Genomic DNA, 16,259 nt, shown 5'->3' with positions numbered 1-16,259 from the left:
ATATGAAATATTTTCACTTCAGACCAGTTGAAACTTGAAGTTAGTGTGTTAATCAAATAAAGGGAGTATATAAAGCTGGCACAAGTGAATTATTGTAATGCACTTGATAACTAGTTTAAAAGCAATAATGTTCAAATTAAATTTTGTTTTCTCATTGCAGCTGCATTTACTATGATTGGCACTTCAACCCACCTCTCTGATCAGTGCTCCCAGTTTGCCATCCCATCCTTCTGCCACTTTGTGTTCCCACTCTGTAATGATAATTCCCGCAAACCTAAACCACGGGAGTTATGCCGGGATGAGTGTGAAGTTCTGGAAAACGATCTGTGCAAAGCGGAATATGTCATTGCAAGGTCAAACCCGCTGATTCTGATGCAGCTTCAGTTGCCAAACTGTGAGGACCTGCCACTCCCAGAAAGCCCAGAGGCTGCAAACTGCATGAGAATTGGAATTCCCGTGGATAGGATTAACAAATGTAAGTATAAAGAAGATTGTTAGTCAGCAGATCCCATCAATCATTGATTTTGTTGTATCTTCCCAATGATCTTCCTTGAATCAAGCTGTCGGGTACCTCAGGAACTAAAAGATTTGCTGTTCACGAGGCATGCAAAAGCTACTTCAAGAACTATTAATGTTGAAACTTAGAGAATATATATTAGAGAACAATAACATTTGTAATCTGTGGTCAAAATAACTGAAAAAAACAGGACGCTGAATTTGCTTTATCCCAATATGCACTTTAATGATACCATCTTTTATTTGGGTTCTAGTTCTCAGAAAATCATGGATCATATTTTACATGCTGAAGGATCCACATTACTCTATATACATTTGGCTGCACATATGGGTTAACATATGATGAGTGTTTGAAAGCACTTGGTTGGAATTCACTGGAATTTAGATGGATGAAGGGCAGGGCTGCCAACATTGGGTGAGAGTTGAGCGTGACAAATTGCGAGGGAGCATAGCGACCGGGGGATGGGGGTGGGAGGGTTACGGGCCGGATTCGGCCCGTGTGCCGTAGATTGCCGAACCCTGTCCTAGATGTTTGGCCTCGTTGTGATTCCCCCCCCCCATGGTTTACAACCAATTCACCTGGTTAGTTCTATCTCCGGCTGCTTCATGTTGTCGGCGGCTGCACATCCAACCAAGAAAGAAGAGAAGAGATAGAAACATAGAAAATAGGTGCAGGAGTAGGCCATTCGGCCCCTCGAGCCTGCACCGCCATTCAATATGATACTGGCTGATCATCCAACTCAGTATCCTGTACCTGCCTTCTCTCCATACCCCCTGATCCCTTTAGCCACAAGGGCCACATCTAACTCCCTCTTAAATATAGCCAACGAACTGGCCTCAACTACCTTCTGTGGCAGAGAATTCCAGAGATTCACCACTCTCTGTGTGAAAAATGTTTTCCTCATCTCGGTCCTAAAAGATTTCCCCCTTATCCTTAAACTGTGACCCCTTGTTCTGCACTTCCCCAACATCGGAAACAATCTTCCTGCATCTAGCCTGTCCAACCCCTTAAGAATTTTGTACGTTTCTATAAGATCCCCCCTCAATCTTCTAAATTCTAGCGAGTACAAACCGAGTCTATCCAGTCTTTCTTCATATGAAAGTCCTGACATCCCAGGAATCAGTCTGGTGAACCTTCTCTGTACTACCTCTATGGCAAGAATGTCTTTCCTCAGATTAGGAGACCAAAACTGTACGCAATACTCCAGGTGTGGTCTCACCAAGACCCTGTACAACTGCAGTAGAACCTCCCTGCTCCTATACTCAAATCCTTTTGCTATGAATGCTAACATACCATTCGCCTTCTTCACTGCCTGCTGCACCTGCATGCCTACTTATAATGACTGGTGTACCATGACACCCAGGTCTCGTTGCATCTCCCCCTTTCCTAATTGGCCACCATTCAGATAATAGTCTACTTTCCTGTTTTTGCCACCAAAGTGGATAACCTCACATTTATCCATATTATACTGCATCTGCCATGCATTTGCCCACTCATCCAGCCTATCCAAGTCACCTTGCAGCCTCCTAGCATCCTCCTCACAGCTAACACTGCTCCCCAATGACTGGTGTACCATGACACCCAGGTCTCGTTGCATCTCCCCTTTTCCTAATCGGCCACCATTTAGATAATAGTCTACTTTCCTGTTTTTGCCACCAAAGTGGATAACCTCACATTTATCCACATTATACTGCATCTGCCATGCATTTGCCCACTCACCCAGCCTATCCAAGTCACCTTGCAGCCTCCTAGCATCCTCCTCACAGCTAACACTGCCCCCAGCTTCGTGTCATCCGCAAACTTGGAGATGTTGCATTCAATTCCCTCGTCCAAATCATTAATATATATTGTAAATAGCTGGGGTCCCAGCACTGAGCCTTGCGGTACCCCACTAGTCACTGCCTGCCATTCTGAAAAGGACCCGTTTACTCCTGCGACGTCACTCACAGCCATCAACTGACGCTCTTCCACAGACTGCACAGATCACTCTGATGTGGCACAAAAGAGACAATCTGTGCAGTGACTGAAGAGCGTGAGAATTCTGTCATCAGCATGAGAATTGGCTGAAATGCGTGACTCTCATGCTCAAAGCGTGAGAGTTGGCAGCCCTGTCTAAGGCCAGGACGTGACAACAGACACACAGGGAGACACATACACAAAGGAAGACACACACACACACACACACACACACACACACACACACACACACACACACACACACACACACAGGGAGACAGATACACACACACAGGGAGACAGACAGACAGACACACGGGAAGACACACACACACACAGGGAGACACACACAGGGAGACACACACACACAGGGAGACACACACAGGGAGACACACACAGGGAGACACACACAGGGAGACACACACACACACAGGGAGACACACACACAGGGAGACACACAGTCACACACACACACATAGGGAGACACACACACAAGGAGACACACACAGAAAGGCACACATACACACACCTTTCCTCCCCCCTCCCTTCCTCCATCCTCCCCTTCCTCCCTCCTGCCCCCATCCCCCTTTCTCCCCCTCCCACCCTCTTTCCTCACCCTCCCTCTTTCTTCCCTTTCTCCTTTCCTTCCTTCATCCTCTTTCTACATTCCCTCCCCTTGTCTCTCTTTGCCTCCATCCCTCACTTTTTTTCTTTCCCTCTCTCTCTCGCTCTCTCTTTCCCCCCTCCCTCTCTCTCCCCGGCTCCCTGTCTGGCGGGCACGGTGTAGCGTGGATTGGCGGCGCTGGCGCTGCCGTGTGATTTGAAGGGAGCGAGGCAGCAGCAGCGGCCGGCAGCGCAGCGCTCACAGCCGGTGCACAGAGGCTGCACATTCGACCAGGAGAGAAGAGACGCGACGTTACTCACAGCCGTCAACCGACGCGCTTCCCCAGACCATGCAGATTACTGTCATGGCGCAAAGAGACAAACGGTGCAGCAAAGATCGTATAGCTCCGCTATAGGATCCTTGCTGTGCAGGGACTGAAGACAGCGTGCTAATTCTGTCTTCAGCGTGAGGGCGTGAGAATTTACTGAAATTAGTGAGTCTCACGCTCAAAGCGTGAGAGTTGGCAGCCCTGATGAGGGGGTAAAGCTTATGAAAACTTACCTAATAGTGGAAGACCTGGATAGAGTGAATATGGAGAGGATGTTTCCACTAGTGGGAGAGTCTATGACCAGAGGCAATAGGCTCAGAATGAAAGGATATACCTTTAGAAAGGAGATGAGAAGAAATGTATTTAGTCAGAGAGTGGTGAATCTGTGGAATTAATTGTCAGAAGGTTGTGGAGCCGGTTAATGGATATTTTTAAGATGGAGATTGACAGATTTCTGATTTAAACGGTGTAGAGGGTAATGGGGCGAAGGCAGGAAAATGGGGTTGAGAGATAAATCATCCATGTTTGAATTGCGTAGTAGACCTGATGGGGGCTGCATGGCCTTATTCTGCTCCTAGAACATGAACTTATTTCCTTTCCGAGACATTAATCTGAAAATAACTTCCTGTTTGAGCTCTAGGCTTTGGTGCTTACATGCTCACCAGTTTTAACTGGAGATAAGTCAATGTACCTAGTATGCTAATATAAAATATATTAGTGCATTCGTTGAATTGTATTCTACTTTGCATTTTAGCAGATTTTAGGTCATGGAACTAAAAAAGCACATCCTTCAAAAAAGTAACACCCAAATAATTTTAGTAGAGATAAATTAAATATATTAAATCGAAATGGGTGTGTACAACAAGATTGAAATATCTCTGTTTGTGTTTTGACTTGTTTCATAGGAGTGAAGTTCCTCAGGGTCATATCCATGTAGATTTATTTTTAAATCAGAAACTCCCTTCTCACATGAATGAATGAATAAGAATTACTTGCACTTTTAATAGCCAGCTAAATGAGTTTATTTGTAAATACAATGTTTTAAAGTTTGTTATTGCTTTTCAGATAACAGACTTGGGAGGGGAATCTAGCGATTCTTTCCAGTATGCGTAAACTACACAATTAGCTGTATTTAGGATTTGAATTTGAAGGTGAATTATTCAAAGTCTAGGCTAACGCTGGACACACAACAGAGATATAAGCAAACTAGTTTGATGTTCTTGAGAAATGATAATTCTCTGTATACTTTACAGTTAATTTATAAAACATTAATTAAATATTGTATTTGCAGTTTATATACCAAATGGTAGATCAAATCCAAGTATAAAAGTATTTTTTCTGAGTTACATAATTTTCGTGCTTGGAGTTTAATACATACCGCGGATTTTAACTTTGAGAACGTGAGCTTTTATGATAGCCTAAAATTACGTCGTATTTCATAGGAAAGCTGAGAATTTGCTGTTCATTTATTTGTGAATGGTGGAGAGGACTTGATGGGCTGCATGGCCTTATTCTGCTCCTGGAACATTAATCTGAAAAAAACATTGTTGTTTATAAGATTACGAAGGTTTTAACCAGGCAAAACGCATTTGCAAATTGGCAATCAACACGACACGGAGTTGAAATGAGGTTTAAAATGATCAGATCCGACAGGAAATTATGACAGCCTGATAGACACAAAGTGCTGGAGTAACTCAGCAGGTCAGGCAGCATCTCTGGAGAAAGGGGATAGGTGACATTTCCGGTGTAACCTTTCTTCAGACGGCCTGATAGTCTATGACAGCCTGATTTTGTTTTAATGCAGATGTGATTACTGCTATGAACATTGAAATAGGTATTTGAGTGGTGACATCAATATTGCTTCAAAATTGAAGATTGAATATTACTGATTTCACTTAACAGAAATGAAATGCTCTCCATATCATAATTGTGAATTGTAAAAGTAGTCAAATATTGTTGGGAGAAGTCTTCCTTTTATTGACCATGTTGCAGGATCAATTATTTTCTAATTGGAGAGAGAATCCAGAAATCGGAGGTGCAAAGGGACTTGGGAGTGCTGGTGCAGGGCTCCTAAAAAGTTAATTTGCAAGTCGAATAGGTAGTAAGGAAGGCAAATTCAATGCTAGCATTTTTTTCAAGAGAACTGGAACACAAAAACAGAAATGTAATGCTGAGGCTCTATAAGGTGCAGGTCAGGCCGCATTTGGAGTACTGAGAGCAACTTTAGGTCCCATATCTGAGGATGGATGTGCTGGCTCTGGAGAGGGTCCAGAGGAGGTTTACAAGAATGATTCCAGGAATGACTGGGTTAGCATATGATGAGTGTTTGACAGCACTGGGCCTGTACTTGCTGGAGTTTAGAAGGTTGAGGAGGGACCACATTGAAACTTACAGAATAATGAAAGGTATAGAGAGAGTGGACGTGGAAAGGATTTTCCACTGGTGGGAGAGTCTAGGACCAGATGTCATAGTCTCAGAATTAAAGGGCGCTCTTTTAGAAAGGTGAGAGGGAACTTATTTAGTCCGAAGGTAGTTAATCTGTGGAATTCATTGCCACAGGGGGTTGTGGATACCAAGTCAGTGGATATTTTAAAGGCAGAGATAGACAAATTCTTTATTAGAACGGGTGTCATGGGTAGAAGGCAGGAAAATGGGATTAGGAGGCAGAGATCAGCCATGACTAAATGGCGGAGTAGACTCAATGGGCCGAATGTCCTAATTCTACTCCTATAACTTGTAAACCTGTGCACTTGTGATTATAATATTAGTGAAAGTGGGACTTGGACACTGGAATTTATATTGTGTCGAACATAGTACAAAATATAGTAGTGTTTTGGCTGCAGTAATCAAAATATTTTTGAGCCATAAGTTTTCAAAAGTATACCTCCCTAATGGTTACAATTTACTCTCCTATTTAACTAAACCATGACTCATGGATAGATGCCCATTAAAGCTATATATTGTCAGCAATCAGGATGTTAGCCACTGACAAGAATCACAGAGCCAGCAATACAAACTCAGTCTGTGAGATAAGTGCCATCTATTAGGTAAGATGCAGCCATCAATATTAGTTTCATTTATATTGGATTAAAGGAAACCTTTTCATGCCATGTGACTAAATATTAGATCTAAAATAATATTAGTAAGCTTAATTTGCAAATATATTTATAAATTCCAGTGATATCTTTGGAACATTCACTGCTTTAATGAAGGTAACTGGTGAAGTTTTTTTTAATGAAATACCAAGTGAACTGACTTTGATAAGCAGAAAATAATCAATAATAACTTAAGCAAGAAGGATATGAGGTGAGAAGGTTTCATGTACGTAGTGAACATTCTCAACTGGCAAATAACTCATCTATAGTTTAATCTATTTAAAAATAAGTTATCGGAGTTATTAGTGTAAAATGTAACAAACAATCTGAAAAACTTGGCACTGAGATAATTCAGCCACAATGCCATGTGGATTTTACTAGATTGACTCGAGGGGATTAAATTAATATTGGCACAGTGCAAATGTTTTAAAAAGTGATTTGAGTGATGATGTGTAGCAGAAGAACCAACTTTAACTGATGAAATAACTTGATTACTTCTGATCATTGAAATACAATGTATTAAGTCTTGTGTGCCCAATATGCTAAGTGGATCTTTGTTTAAGTTGGCCGCACAGATCACAACTGCTACAATGGTAGTGGAGCAGATTATAGAGGAACAGTCAGCATGACCAAATCGGGATACAAGTGCCAGTTGTGGAATTCCCAACACCCTCATGCTCATCAGTTCAGCAGCTTGGAATATCCGGAGCTTGGAGGTGGCCATGCATACTGTCGAAATCCGGGTGGACAAATGGATGGGCCATGGTGCTACACACAGAGTGAAGCTCGTCTTGAGCTCTGTGACATCCCTGCTTGCCGTAAGCATTAGTAGCCTTTTTCATGTTTCATGATACATAACCTGCACCATGACAACAAATGTTAATGGGACACCAAACATGTTACGGTATGATGATGAAATCGCCTGTTAATAATTTGAGCATAAAAATATTAAATAAAAGGCAAGCTATCATTGATCAGAGGTGAAGTGGATTAGCTTACTAGCCCTTCATTTTCGGAGGAGATGTCCATGATGTGAATGCAGGACCATATATTGATGGTATCACTGATTATCTATTTCCGCATCTTAAACGCGTCAGACCTTATCGTATTTTAGCTACAGCTGAAACCAGTATGTACTGTTCACCTTTTGTTACCTACAGACTGTTCTAAGCAGTCTGAGCAGCCTCTCAATCCAACATTTATGAACGTGGCCATCTGTAACCTGCTGGCTATTCTATAATTCAAACCAAGTCACGTATTAATCTTTGATTCTGCAGTTTGACCTTTATTGGCTCCTGGTTAAACATAGTTTCAATTTTGATATTGTCACCCTTGCTTTCGTATCCATGCATTGCTCTGACCCCTCAGGATCTCTTATGCCCAGCACTGTAATCTTCTGAGACATCCATGTTATTGAAATTCTAGACTTTTGACCATGCTTAAATTTAATGTTCATCGCTTCCATAACTTGGATCGATCAAATATGTTTTTAAATCCAACTTTTAAATTCTTGTAGCGCAATTCTTATTAGCAATGAGACTAGATTATGTTCAAGAGACAGACATTGTCTCTTAGACAAATTGTAGATTTGAAGCTGTATTCTGCATCCAATTGAACACTAATTGTGGACATCATAGGGTGGCACAGTAGCGCAGTGGTAGAGTTACTGCCTGACAGCACCATAGATCCTGGTTTGATCCTGACGATAAGGTGCTGTCCGTATTGTTTTTGTACATGATCCCTGCAAAGGCGTGAGTTTACTCTGGATGCTTCGGTTTCCTCCCATATTCCAAAGACGTGTAGGATTGTAGGTTAATTGGCTTCTGTAAATTGTCCATAGTGTGTTGGATAGATCTAGTGTATGGGTGGTTGCTGTTCGGCGTGGGCTGATGGGCCTGTTTCCATGCTGTCTCTCTAAACTAAACTAAACTTTCTTAAGAAGATGTTGGTCACCAATAAGGATTTGAAGTTGTTGTGTCATTTTACTGATGTTCAGCTAGGAAAGTAAGAATTTTTTTTTTTTTGTTAAACTGAGCAATACTTTAAATAGATTCATGGTCATATTAAACTTTACTCAATTATCCAAAGATAATTTCTGTTGAACTCCAAAATTATTTAACGTTTTAATAAAAGTTCTGTGCAAGCTAACCGGTTAGATTTTACAGCACCAACTAAAATAATTAGGAGTAAAGTTACTCCAAAACAATAGATTAGGGGGTTTGAAGAAATATTGCTGAATAATCGGTAAAGAAAAATGGCTGAAAATGAACTTATTGGCGTTTCATATTAAGTGAACTTTCACACCAACTTACTTTTTTTTACCATAACGTACTTTGCCACGGGATTAGAAATCGGTTTGATATTTTATGGACTGTTACTTGAGCTGGTGATTTAAACACTGATTGTTGTTTAATCCTGTTCTCTTTATTATAAAATGCTTGAGCAGAAATTAATGTACCTCGAACATACGCTTTAAACGTTTCCCACATAAGAGAAGTAGGTGTGTCAGGGTTGTCATTTACCTCAAAAAATATTTGAATCTGTTTAATAATATATTCCTGGCATGATCTTTCGTTCAAAATTTGTGGGTTAAATCTCCAATATGCTTGTTTCTCGGACATTCCATTTAATTTAATCATGAATGTTACAGGTGCGTGATCTGAGATTATAATGTTATGGTATTTTGAATTATAAATAAATGGGATAAAGGTAGAGTCAACTAAAAAATAATCTATTCTTGAGTATGTTTTGTGTACTGGTGAGTAAAATGAATATTCCCGTCCCGTTGGGTTTTCTATTCTCCAGATATCCTTAATATTAGTGGTATTAATAAATGAATTTAGAAATACACTTGATTGAGATTTTACTTTTTTTTGCCTTGATGATCTGTCTAAGTATGGATCTAATGTACAATTGAAGTCTCCTCCAATTATTAATTTATATTGTGTAAATTCAGGAATTTTATTAAATGTTTTATTAAAAAACTTGGGGTTATCAAAATTAGGCCCATAAACATTAAGAAGAATCACTTTTTCTCCATTTAACTCTCCAACTAATATAATATATCTACCATCAATATCCACTATTGTTGAAGAGTTCTTAAAAGGTATTCCTTTACGAATTAGTATTGCAACTCCTCTGGACTTATGGGAAAAGGAGGAATGATATGATTCAGCGATCCACTTAGCTTTAAGTCTATGTTGAGATTCCTTTTTAAGGTGTGTTTCTTGTAGAAATATTATATCTGTTTTGATTAAATTTAGATGTGCCAAATCGGTTTGATATTTTATGGACTGTTACTTGAGCTGGTGATTTAAACACTGATCACATATGTAATTTTCCAAATTAAATTCTGATTTTGTTTTTACAAAATTGATATTTATGATTTATATTTTGTTTTCCAAAATTATAAAATTAATAAACATAAAAAATAGTCAACAGGGTAAGTAGTTTAGGGCGAATTGGATCATAATTGTTCACTTGCAGTGGTCCTGGTTTGATTTTTGCTGCCTCAGTCCCCTCCAGAGTTTTCAGCAACTATTTTCTTTAAAAAAAATCCTCACAATCTAAGTTTATAAATAAATCTATACATGTTTTACAGTTATTTCAATCACATTGAAATGTTCTAAAAGGACAACCAGCCAGTTTACGAATGCATTTATGTTTATCTCTGCAGATCCACGTGAAAATAGCAAAATGGAGATTCTGTACATCCTTGTTCCGAGCATTGCCATTCCATTGGTCATTGCTTTGCTGTTTTTCCTAATCTGCATGTGCCGAAACAAACACAAGGCATCAACCCCTTCTCCACAGAGGCGGCAACTGATGGCATCTCCCAGCCAGGATGTGGAGATGCCGCTCATTAGTCCTCACAAACAGGTAACTTCTGTACCACAAGTATTTTCTTATCACATGCCAGCATAACTCAGTGGCAATGTCCTCTGTCCTGCAAAGGTTTATACATAATCTACAATGACATTCCAATGCAGTGGTTATCAGAGATATTCACTCTGTGGAGGGAATGTTAAACCAAGAACTTGTTTGCTTGGTTCATTTGTGGAAATGAGCACAAAGATCCAACTAGAAGATAGACACAAAATGCAGGAGTAACTCAACGGGACAGGCAGCATCTCTGGAGGTGCTGCCTATCCCACTGAGTTACTCCAACATTTTGTGTCTACTTCGATTTAAACCAACATCAGCAGTTCTTTCCTACACAAAGATCCAATTGCACTATTCAAAGAAGAGTTTGGAGATTCCCTGGCTAACATTCCCTATTATTTGTCTCATTACTTTCTATGATATGCACTGATGCAGAAAAGCTGCAGCATATGTGTTTAATAGTAACTTGTCTTGAAACAACCAGCTTTGAAATAACTTGGGGGCGAAATTTGTATGGAACTATATTTCAATAAGAACTTCTAAACTCAAGATTTCTGTGCCACTGCGATAATCTAGCTTCTGTGTACCAAGTGAAACCAGCATGTGGAATTAGTGCTTGTTGATGAACAATCAGATTTTGAGGCTGGAATGATGTAGACCAGATCTGCTTGGAAAGAAAAGGGTTCTGGCTGTGACTGGAAATTGTGCACGGGTGATTTGTATTCCATGTGAAAATTTGATGCCATTCACTCAATCTCAATATTCAATCCAGGGGAGATTCCCAGGAAGTTTCTTTCTTTACCTGGTCAATACCCCATTAAGATCAATAAGGTGTTAGTCCATTTTGATGTGCACTTTGCAAACTAAATGGTTCTGTCCTTGAAATTTAGTGTAGTGTCTGTCTCACAAAAAAATGGGACCATGAGAACCTCTAATTGAATGTGACATTCTGATGCGCTTTGGGAACTTAAACGTTTTTCCAAAATGTTTATTTGATCAAGCTATTTTTGATAGGGATAGGGGAACGGGGTACTGATTTTAGTTGATCACCCATGATCATATTGAATGGCGGTGCAGGCTCAAAGGGCCGAATGGCCTACTCCTGCACCTATTTTTCTATGTTTTATGTTTCTATTTTGAAGATCTACTTACAATCTGCATGGTGCTTATAGATTATAATCATATTGCTTTCACCATTTTACATTGGAATCCTGACCAGTTTGATATTAAAATGAAATACATTTTGAAATTGAAGAAACAATATTATAATTGTGCATGGATACACCTTCCTAAGATAACCAATTTGTTTTGGATTGTCTTTTCAGGGGAAATTGAAAGATATTTGCCTATCTGCAGTGCGCTTTATGGAGGAACTTGGGGAGGATCGGTTTGGGAAGGTGTACAAGGGGCATCTGTACAGCACGGGACCGGGTGAACAAGCACAAGTTATAGCTATTAAAACCATAAAGGATAAAATGGAGGTGTCACTCCGGGAAGAGTTCAAACACGAAGCTTTGATGCGATCTCGGTTGCAGCACCCAAACCTCGTCTGTCTGCTGGGCATAGTGACCAAGGAACAGCCCATGAGCATGATCTTCAGCTACCCTTCCCAGAATGATCTTCACGAATTCCTCGTCATGCGATCGCCACACTCCGACGTTGGGAGTAGCGACGACGACAGGACAGTGAAGTCTGCACTGGAGCCCGCGGACTTCCTGCACATTGTGACTCAGATAGCAGCTGGCATGGAATATCTGTACAGCCATCATGTTGTACACAAGGATCTGGCTACTCGCAATATCTTGGTGTGTGATAAACTCCACGTAAAGATATCCGACTTGGGCATTTTCAGAGAGGTTTATTCTGCAGATTACTACAAGCTGATGGGCAATTCACTTCTGCCAATCCGTTGGATGCCGCCTGAAGCTATCATCTATGGCAAATTCTCCGTTGATTCCGACATATGGTCTTTCGGGGTCGTGGCATGGGAAATATTTGGCTATGGCCTGCAACCCTACTGTGGGTATTCCAATCAAGATGTCATAGAAATGATAAGAAACCGCCACGTGCTGACCTGCCCTGATGATTGCCCTGCTTGGGTATACAGTTTGATGCTGGAGTGTTGGAATGAATTTCCATCAAGACGGCCGCGATTTAAAGACATCCATGCACGCCTCCGAGCATGGGAGAATCTATCCAACTATAACAGCTCGGCTCCTGCTTCTGGGGGCAGCAATGCCACACAGACTAGCTCCCTCAGCACAAGTCCAGTCAGTAACGTTAGCAATGCAAGATACGTGGGACCCAAGCAAAAAGCACATTTTCCACCACCTCAGTTCATACCAGTAAAAGGACAGATGCGGCCAATGGTCCCACCGCCCCAACTGTACATTCCAGTCAATGGCTACCAGCCAATGCCAGCCTATGGCGCATATTTGCCAAATTTCTATCCAATGCAAATCCAGATGCAGATGCCTCAACAGTTGCCCCCACAGATGATGCCAAAAACGGGTTCCCATAACAGTGGAAGTGGATCTACAAGCACGGGCTATGTCACAACAGCACCCTCGAATGCTTCCGGTACAGAGCGCATTGCTCTGATCCCAGACCAGTCAAACGGGACAGAGGATGAGCCTAATGAGCCCACTGTTGCAGATGAGGTACCTGCACCCGAGAATCTCCAAGAAGACGAAATGTTGGTGCCGGAAACGGAATTACTTGGCGATGCTGACCCACCACAAATTGCTGATGTAGAAATGGACACAGAAGCATGAACCATTTTGGTCGCCAAAGCAAGAAGGGTCTCAGCCTGAAATGTCACCTATCCATTCTCTTCGCAGATGCTGCCTTACCCACTGAGTTACTCTGGCACATTGTGTTTTGCTCAAGATTGCAGCATCTGCAGTTCCTCGTGTTTCCTAGGCCATACCCATTACCAACATAATAGTAAGATAAAAAGAAATGTGAAACAGCAGTGTTAAATCTTTTTTTTTTAACTTTCCTTTAACAAGAATATTTCTGTTCATTATTGACAATGGTTTAATTAATCTGTGGCCTATCTATTTGTTTTATGCTGCCCTCAAAGTTGTTATTGGTAGTAAGAAAGCCCCAATCCTTGCAATTTCTATTCACTAATTTAACATTTAGCATTCAGTTTAACATGTGCAGACAGCAGTGGTGGGCAATAACGCGGACTTGAACGATGTGTTCTGAAGGTTTGCATCTCGACTGAATAGGCAGTTTTGATTTTCTACTGTTGCTATGCAACTTTACACTGTCAAGCAATATCTTGTATTTATAAAATAGTATCCTAGATGCTGAGACTTTCAACTGCAATGAAACATGCTTTATGAAGTAAAACATGCCACATGGGGAAAGGTTACCAACAAAAAATCTCCAATTCTAAGGGGAGGTATTTTTGTTTTATGTATTTGTACATGTGGATGATAGTTCCTCCATTGTCTTGTTATGAACATTTTAGTAGAATGGTGATAAGGAAAGACATGTGGATATTTTGACAGTATTGTGAATCGCAACCCATGTCTCGGGCTCCTGATAACAATCAGCTGACTGAAGTAAAAAAGGCTGCATGCAAATAACTGTAAGGCATTTACATGGGCAGAAAATAAAAATGAAATAAGATTCTGAAATATCTTACCATTTCATAAAAAAAAGGACTGGTATGTAGCTAGCTACTGTGGCATTTGGCAGAGGAGAGCTGCTCTGCTTTATAGTAACGCTAAGAAGGAAAAAGCTATGTTCCAAAGCAAACAACACCTCGCTGTATTGTATGAACCGATAAATGATGGTTTAACTACCAAAATCTATTTTACAAGTATAATGTCAAGTAATTGATTACAGATTTCCACTTTTTAACATTAAGTAAAACATTCTTTGTGAATACAAAAAATAGATATTCACTTTTAAAAGTCCTATAATTTGACTTAAAATGTCAATCTTTTATGTTTTGCAAACTCTTTATACTATGGAATCCAATCTTTCCTTTATTACTCTTTGAAAGGAATTGTGCTGTACAGAAGATGGACTTGCATTCTTACAGACATCAAGCCATTAATTGTAATTTATATTTCATGATATTTGATACATTTTTTGACGTATACATGATAATGCAACAAAAGTTTGATTTTATAATTTAACTGTAAACTTGCTAAGTAAATACCTATTTCATTGGATTTGATTTGCCCTTTATTGTGTGGTCTTTTAAATATCCTGTTTAGTTTATAAGGAGGTTCTCGCTAAGCACATCAAGAGATTTGTATTACTGTAATGAGCACACTGTTTATATATTTTGTAAACCAAGCGGCATAGCATTTCAAATAAAGTGATTAAATACCAGGCATATGAGTGTTCTTACCGTAGGTAGCGTTTTCAATGATAAGTCACATTAGATATGTGACAACTCCATTTCAAAACTAGATTGCATTAATTCAAATTGAGCGAGCATCTGGCTGCTTAATGTTCCAAGATAAAGGAGCATCGGGTGAGACGGCGGTAGGGGTAAAAGAGGAGGGGGGAGTTTCTTTACTAATTAAGGAGAACATTACATAGTAGTCCAAGATGACATTACAATTGGATGGCTTATCCAGTGAGGCTCTCTGGGTGGAGATGAGAAATAAAAAGGGGATGATTACCGTGTTGGGATTGCATATGTACTGTCTCAGACAATATGTACAGGGCCCTACAAGGGTGTGGGCAAAGATTGATCTACCCTTAGGAAATTGGGCAGGACAAGTGACTGGAATGTCAGTTGGCGAGCCTTTTGGGACCAACGTACACAGTTCTATTAATTTTTTTAATAATTCGGGATAAGAAAGTGCTGATCTACCAATTAAAACTCTAAACTGGGGCAAAGCAACTTTTTGATGGTATTAGACAGGAGCTTGCAAATCTTGGTTGGAGTATTTTGTTTGTGGGCAAAGGGATGAGATACAGCATGGAAACAGGCTCTTCGGCCCACCGAGTCCACGCTGACCAGCGACCCCCTTACACTATCCCACACAATAGGAAACCCTTTTCCCTTTGCAGAAGCCTTACAAAACAGGGGCACAGATTGTAATGTAGAAGAATTGGAGGAGATGAGGGAAATAATTTTAAGCCAGAAGATGGTGGTGACATAGAACTTGCTGCCTGAGATATAGTAGATGTGGTTCTAGTCAGTAGATATAGAAATATTCTTCACATTTAAAAAAGTATTTGAATCTACACCAATGTAAACCTAATTTCTCTTTCCACAGATGCAGTCTAAACTATTGCATATTTCCATTATTTTACATGCATTTCAAATTTCCAGCACCTGCAGTTTTTTGTCAATTTCATTACCGTCCAAAAGTAGCTTAAATTATTTTACTACACTGACTGAATTTCAATAAGGATTCACGGGTAGTGGATCTTTAGAATCTGCTTATGTTCGGGATTAGTATTGCAGACAGGATCATTTCAAAAATATCTTGTTTTATGTGAACCACTAATTTATGTTTAAACTTTTCACTGTGGACTGTTTTTATAGAATTATTTATTTAATATTATTTTCCTTAAGTTAGAATATTTTCCAGGATTTACAAGTATTCCAGATCTATGTAATATAAAGTTGTAGCTCTTAAAATGTTATATCTGCAATTTTATTCTGACAATTTTAAACAGAATAGAATAGTGCATCCATTGCTAACATTGGCTTTAGAATAAACAATTGCAATTAGATATGCAATTAGATGTGTAGATATGTGTTCGACAGTGAATAAACTAGCATATGTCTTTAACATTACTGATTCCCAGTGTAAATAATCAATTTCCATTGATGAGGCAGCTTTAATATAGCAATGTTATGCCCCTGTCCCACTTAGGAAACCTGAACGGAAA

The 16,259-nt window shown here is 39.9% G+C and overlaps 1 protein-coding gene across 3 annotated transcripts in view; it reads left to right on the top strand.

Annotated features, from left to right (window-relative positions):
• Nucleotides 1-14,740, top strand: part of ror2 (receptor tyrosine kinase like orphan receptor 2) — a 266,348-nt gene extending 251,608 nt beyond the window's left edge. For 2 of the 3 annotated variants that reach the window (XM_033017757.1, XM_033017755.1), the window contains 4 exons: nt 161-475; nt 7,064-7,318; nt 10,177-10,379; nt 11,708-14,740. In XM_033017757.1, the coding sequence (XP_032873648.1) occupies nt 161-475; nt 7,064-7,318; nt 10,177-10,379; nt 11,708-13,156 (2,222 nt within the window). In that variant the 3' untranslated portion in view covers nt 13,157-14,740. The remainder of the gene's footprint in view (nt 1-160; nt 476-7,063; nt 7,319-10,176; nt 10,380-11,707) is intronic. The other variant, XM_033017756.1, reaches the window with a different exon arrangement.
• Nucleotides 14,741-16,259: the final 1,519 nt, after the last annotated feature.

The sequence above is a fragment of the Amblyraja radiata genome, chromosome 3 (genome assembly GCF_010909765.2).
Source record: "Amblyraja radiata isolate CabotCenter1 chromosome 3, sAmbRad1.1.pri, whole genome shotgun sequence".
NCBI classification, from domain to species: Eukaryota; Metazoa; Chordata; class Chondrichthyes; order Rajiformes; family Rajidae; genus Amblyraja; species Amblyraja radiata.
The sequence above is the reverse complement of the archived record's forward strand: the minus strand, read 5'-3'. Positions and strand labels throughout refer to the sequence as shown.